The sequence below is a fragment of the Nestor notabilis genome, unplaced genomic scaffold (assembly GCF_000696875.1).
Source record: "Nestor notabilis isolate BGI_N333 unplaced genomic scaffold, ASM69687v1 scaffold17803, whole genome shotgun sequence".
In the NCBI taxonomy this organism is placed as follows: domain Eukaryota; kingdom Metazoa; phylum Chordata; class Aves; order Psittaciformes; family Psittacidae; genus Nestor; species Nestor notabilis.
The window spans coordinates 1-6236 of NW_009920763.1; the positions used below are offsets into that span (position 1 = coordinate 1).

General features: G+C 40.4%; 1 protein-coding gene across 1 annotated transcript in view; it reads left to right on the forward strand.

Moving 5' to 3' along the window:
• The first annotated feature begins 859 nt into the window (after positions 1 to 859).
• Positions 860 to 6236, forward strand: part of TIPIN (TIMELESS interacting protein) — a 7011-nt gene continuing 1634 nt past the window's right edge. The window contains exons 1-5 of the mRNA XM_010010845.1: positions 860 to 992; positions 2244 to 2337; positions 3341 to 3416; positions 4493 to 4615; positions 5169 to 5232. Coding sequence (XP_010009147.1) covers positions 860 to 992; positions 2244 to 2337; positions 3341 to 3416; positions 4493 to 4615; positions 5169 to 5232 — 490 coding nt within the window. The remainder of the gene's footprint in view (positions 993 to 2243; positions 2338 to 3340; positions 3417 to 4492; positions 4616 to 5168; positions 5233 to 6236) is intronic.

A 6236-nucleotide genomic window follows, 5' to 3' on the forward strand; every position in this document is an offset into this window, starting at 1 on the left:
AAGCGCTGCTGAGTCCGGTGTGCGCGAACCTGCCTCCCCTTTTCGCCCCACCTCCTGCCCGTAGAAGCGGGAGAGCTTCCCCTCAGGTTCTGCGCGCCTCAGGGCGCTTCTGGCGGTGCGAGCGGAGCGCGGCCTCCGTGGCGCCCCGCGGCTGTGTCTGTGGAGATCTGGTCCTGCAGACCCCACCGAGCGCTTTCGCTGCCCGCTTTGGACTCCCTCAGCCCCCTGAGAGTCTCGCAGGCCGGAGGGTGGGAGTTCACCGCCGAAGGTCAGTGCAGTGGGAGCTGTTTGGGGTGTCCCCTTGTTACTGAACTGCTTCAGAAACAACTTTCCCTTAAAAAAAGAGCCGTTCCTGAAGCTGTGGTGAGAACGGGCCATCCTAAACCCGCTGTGCTAAAAGTTTCTGGAATTAGCTTCGCTGAAGGAGCCCTGAAAGGAAAATCCTCCTCCAGACTGCGTTTCTGGGTGAGTAAGCTGTAAATTAAAGGAATTATTCCCTCACACACCTGCTGTAGCTTTTGGTTATCAGGGATGTGAGTGGCAAACGACTGTTTTGAGAAGTGCTTTGGCTAGAAACCCATGCGTTTTGTTCTGTTCCCGTGGCCCGTACCTACCACTCCCAAGTCACTTCAAGGAGCTGAAACACAAATCCTCATTTAATTCAGCCGAGTGAAGCTGGATTGTATCGTCCATCTGTGTGGTATCTGCTGCTTGGTTTGTATGACACTTATTTTTTCGAGTTGGCAGTTTTTTTCTGTAAAAGCTGTATATAAGTGTCTGCTGCTGTGGCAGCCTTTTCTTCTCTCTTTAAATGCTTCTGGTATTTCCTGCAGGAGGGGAGAAAAGCTTACCTGTGGCAATGATGGATCCTTCGGAGAACAACTTGTTTGATCTTCCTGATTATGAGAACACAGAAGATGAAACGTTCCCACCTCTCCCACCTCCTTCCTCTCCAGGAAGGGATGATGCGGAATGGGCTCAAGCTAATGGAGGTGAACACCCGTGACCCCTAAAGATCCCTTTTTGCAGTATGGGCAGTGAAATGCAGTGAAACCTGTATTGCTGGTGGTGTGTTTCACTACCTTGTGTTTACTGCATAGAAATAGTCTTGTGTAGACAAGAGAGCAATTTGTAATGCTAAATTGTTACTGATTCTGTGCAGTCAAGCTTGTGGGAAAAGTTTCTTTTTGCAGATTCCATGAAAATATGTACACAGGTGAAGCCTTATAAAATTCAGGCTCTTCTGACAAAATGTTTGTAAAAATAATTATACAGTGGTGACCTGTAGTTACCCTTTATGATTGGGTTTAAGAAGAGGTAATGGTGTTGAATGTAGTATTCCAGGGAGATGTGGGTACACTTTGTAGAGCATGTGACTTAATAAGAATCCAAGATGTTTCAGGACAGTAAAACTTAATTATTTGTACTTGAAAAGATCTTACTGTGTACTGAATGAGCAAATAGAAAGTATGAAGATTTTATTTTTGCTGTTGTATACTTCCACTCAAATTTGGCTGTAGTATTGAACATGTTTGTCTTGATCCCTGCTCTCTCTAGTCACTAGAAAATTGAGTTCTGAACAGATTTACTTTCTTGCTATGTGAAAAGGAGAACGTCTGAATTCCTGATGTTTAAAGTAACAAACAGTAGACCAAGTAATCAATGTGATAACTGATTGCTGGCTCTGAGATGAGGTGGACAGTGATGCCTTGTGTGTTGCAGTCAAACAGCATATACTTGCCCTAATCAAAGAGAAAATGTGTTTTGGTTCTTTTACAGACTGGTTGTGGTTACACATTGCTGCTTTCTTTGTTTTTTGAAGGTGTTGCTGGTGGTTTAGGTCTGTCTTCCTGATTTATCAATGGAAATCTTGAGACACACCTATCAAAATATGTTTATTGATACACTGAGTTTCTTAACACTTAGAAACAACATTTAGTCTCAATACATTCTTGTCAGAAATACAATCTAAAAGTTCTAAAACTAGGAAATTTCCCTTTTAAGGAGCCTATTTTCCTAGAAAAGGGGATTCCTCAGTATGTTTTAAGAGACTGATTTATTTCCAGTCTGTCTTGTGGGAGAAGCAATGTGAAATACGCAGATGTCTGTCTGGAGTCCTGTACCTGCAGTGGAATACTTGTGACCTGCCTTTTTGATAGGGTAGAAACATAAAATGTACATGATGCAAATCTAGTTGATGCCAACTGCATTATATACTTAAAGTTTGTTATTTTCTTTGTTAGAACCGGATGGGAACCAGCAGTCACAAGCAAAGGATTCTGCTGCAGCTGTACGGAAAGCATTTAAAAGGCCAGTGCCTAAACTAGATGCCCAGAGGTAGTATCTTTCACAAAACACTCCTTTCTGTGATGAATTTGATATATGGCTGTGGGGAAATGATTAAGGTTACTGTGTTCCCTGCTTAGTCATAGCCAAATAAAGAGTTTTAGAGATGGAAATGCCTCTTGTGCACTGTATCTCAACCTTTTTTTTACTTGCCTACCTGTGTCATGCTGTTAATACTCTTTCTTGAAGTCTCCTTGGAACTTAGTACATGACTAATACTTTGTTAAGAGATCTTTATTGTTTATACATAGGACTCTTGGAGCTGGATCTTCTTTATTTTCCTTTAGACATAGTACTGTAGATTTCTTTCTTTAATTAAAGTCTGCTTCAAAATAAATCTCAATACAATGATGACTGTAAGATGGTACCTAACGTACACTTACAGCTGACTTACTACAGGCTGGATAAACTCTGTATAAAAGATAAAGGATTTTAGTATTTTCTTTGCTGTTACCACTAAAACTGGTTTAAGTTCTTTATAAGCAGTGGAAAGAATCTGAACTTTCAATTTCTTTCATTTTAAATACACAGATGAAGTCAGTGATAGCACAGGTGAATGGTCACGCATCTAACTAGTTTCGCTTGGCCAGTGCAGTCATTAGACCTGACCATTCAATTTTGTTTCCATGTCATCAAAAGCAAAAAGCTTCTTGAACTAGGAAGTCCAAGTATGTACATGTATGTACATAGATGTATGGTGAATTAAATAATAATAATGATAGTCTTGAATCTTGCAGTAGTCTTTATCCTATTCTGTGTGCTCTCTTCATGACTTCTAATTCCATGTATCTTTCTATATATCTATCAAATATTCCATATATCTTTCAGGTAGAGCTCTGCAGCTTCAGGCTATTTAAAGGAATTTGAGGTTTTGTTGTTTTGGGTTTGTTCTTTATTTGAAGGGTATTTTGTTTCTTTCTTTCTTTCTTTGTTATTGTTTTTGTTAAATAGAAGTGTGGATTTCAAATAACTTCACTCATTTCGTCTTAACCAGGCTAATCTCAGAAAGAGGACTTCCAGCCCTAAGACACATGTTTGACAACGTAAAGTTCAAGGGTAAAGGGCATGAGGTAAGACATAGTGAGCTTTTATTTTATTCCTGGGAGGTTGATCTAGATTTGATAGATTGCTGCCCAGCTGATAGGGGGATAATTGATACGACACTCTGGTTAGCCAGCTTTTAGCAGTATTTGAATGTACCCTGATGGAGTTTGTAGTTGCAAATTTAAGAAAACCCACAACCATACATGAATATTTTAATAAAATCCATGTTTTGATCTGTTTTCCTCTATGGCAAAACTGGAATATCATGCCTGTGACACTTCTTATATTTTCCACAGAAAGACAGGTTTTGAAATTGCAGCAGGCTAACAAGACTGCCTACTATGTCTGGAATGCCTTACCACTAGGAAGAAAATTAACTCTATCTCAGTCAAAACCAGGACACACACATCTCCTTTCACGATCAGTTCGCTCTGTTAGTGAAAATATTCTGGCTGGTGTGACATCTCTGTCACAAAGGTTTTAATGTTGAAAAATTGTGACATAGCACTGAAGCAAAGAGAAAGCAGTACTTTCTCTACAGGCTGTCTCATTGGCTTGGATACAATTAAACATAAAAGCTGATTTTTCTTTAAACATCTTGAAATGATCAGCACACTTACAAGGATACCTGTGCAGCTCTGGTTGTCAGGGGACGTTCATGGTACCAATGAAAGGCACAAAGAAGCTAGCTGATACTGCTGCTCTGAGCAGAGATCTTTACTAGATGAAGTGGTTTAGATGTACCTTTTTTGTGTCTTCTAAACATCTAAATAAATGCCAGCTTTGGCCCTGTGGGTTCTTTTTCAGTCTGGGTTCAGACCTAGGTTGCCTAAGGCCAACTTCTCAGAAGCTAACAGATGTTTTGCAGTATGTAAATGCTCTTCCTGAACTTGGATTGCTGCTGTTCTTATAGCTTGAAATTGCACTTTCAGACTTGGCTGTGGGAGGAAGGGTTACCCACGCGTTCGTATCACTTCAGTTTTCAAGAGACTTTCAAGCTGCAGATGCTTAATGTTTTCAGAAACGTTACTGTCCCGTCTCCCTCTGCAGTCTCCTGACTTAGTCAACTTTCACTAGCTGGATGTGATCTCCTGTGCTCTAGGCAGAGGACCTGAAGACTCTCATACGACACATGGAGCACTGGGCTCATAGGCTATTTCCAAAACTGCAGTTTGAGGATTTTATTGACAGAGTTGAGTCTTTGGGGAACAAAAAGGAAGTTCAGGTACGTGTTGCTCCTGTTGGTTTCTCTTCATGCAGTACTGCATAGTCTAAGAAGCAGGTTTAGGAGAGCAATTAGACAACACAGGAAAACTTAAGTTGTGCATACTGCTAAGGAGTATAGTGTTATTGAAATTAATTTCTCTCTTTGTAAAAATAGCTCTTTCCAGTATTTAAATTTACATTTAGAGAGAAACTTTCTTTAATTGAATTAGTACTTTAGAGAATTTGCTTTGACTTTTTCAGGACATCTTTAGCCAAATGATTTGTTAAGAGTGCTGGAACTGATTGGTTTGGGGGCTTTGTTTGTTAACATTTGAACCTGCAAAAGAAGGCTTCTGAAGAATGCTGCTTCATCTGGCTGGTGGAAAATGAAGGACTAGGAGAATGATCCACAGCATTAAAAGTTGTGGGTCAAACAGACCAGTGAAAGGAGAATTTTTTTGCAGAGTAGTGAAACGTAAAGAGAAATTGGGAGTAGTATGAAAACCAAGGCAATGTTGCATAAAAGATTTTGCTACAGATGAAATATCAGTATTTTAATCTCTCATTTGCAGACCTGCCTAAAGCGGATTAGACTTGATCTTCCTATTGTACATGAAGACTTTGTAGATAACAAAGGTATGCCTATTGTGCTGTTTGTTCAGTACTTCAGTGCTTAAAATTTACTTCCCCTCCTACTGACAAGAAATTAATGATCATGGTAAGTTTTTAATGTAGAAGAAATTGTTGAGTGGTTCCCTATTTTATAACCAAGCTTCTGTGAGACGTAAAATTGCAAAACTGAACTGGTCTTGGACTAAAATGGTACATATATATGTGACAATAAATAGTGTGGTCTACTGGAAGGAAATGGGAAATGGGTATTATTACCAGCATTGCTAGAAATACTCTTCCAAAAAATCCTCAAACTGGAATTACTAAGTGAACACATTGGTTTGTATTATACTCTTAGGAGTGTGCAGTCTGAAGAGCTCTTGGGTGTCATTAATGCAGAAATCAAGGCTAATTACACTGCTCATACTACACAGTGTTGCAGTGAGGTCAGGGTGTGGTGTCCCTTATAGGGAACGCTTGTGGGCACTGTAATGTCTGTCAGTCTGGGTGTATAACTACTGCTGAGTATGTCTTCTTCCAGTATCAAAGCCCATTTAGCAAGTAGATAATTCCAGAGTCTCTTCCACTTAGATGATGGTTTTAGACTAGAAATATTTATTTATTTATTTATTTATGGTATCTTGAAAGTAAGTTTATTAGCAGAAATTAGAGAGTTTAGTGGTTGTTCCTAAGGTCGTTCGGAAGAGTTCACACTTTCATGCTGAAGCAGTTACCTACCATTGCCCGGGTTGTCTTCAGGTGAACCCCTAACCAGCCAGTCCTTGGGAAAGGTGTTCTGGTGAGTGGTTGTTCCTAAGGTCGTTTGGAAGAGTTCACACTTTCGTGCTGAAGCAGTTACCTACCATTGCCCAGGTTGTCTTCAGGTGAACCCCAAACCAGCCAGTCCTTGGGAAAGGTGTTCTGGTGGATGAGTTAACCAATGGTAAAACCTTGCCTGGCTTGAAGGGACAACCTTTGGGCAGCTGGGAACATGTGGCTGGCTTCACTGCTGGCTGCATTCACTAGGA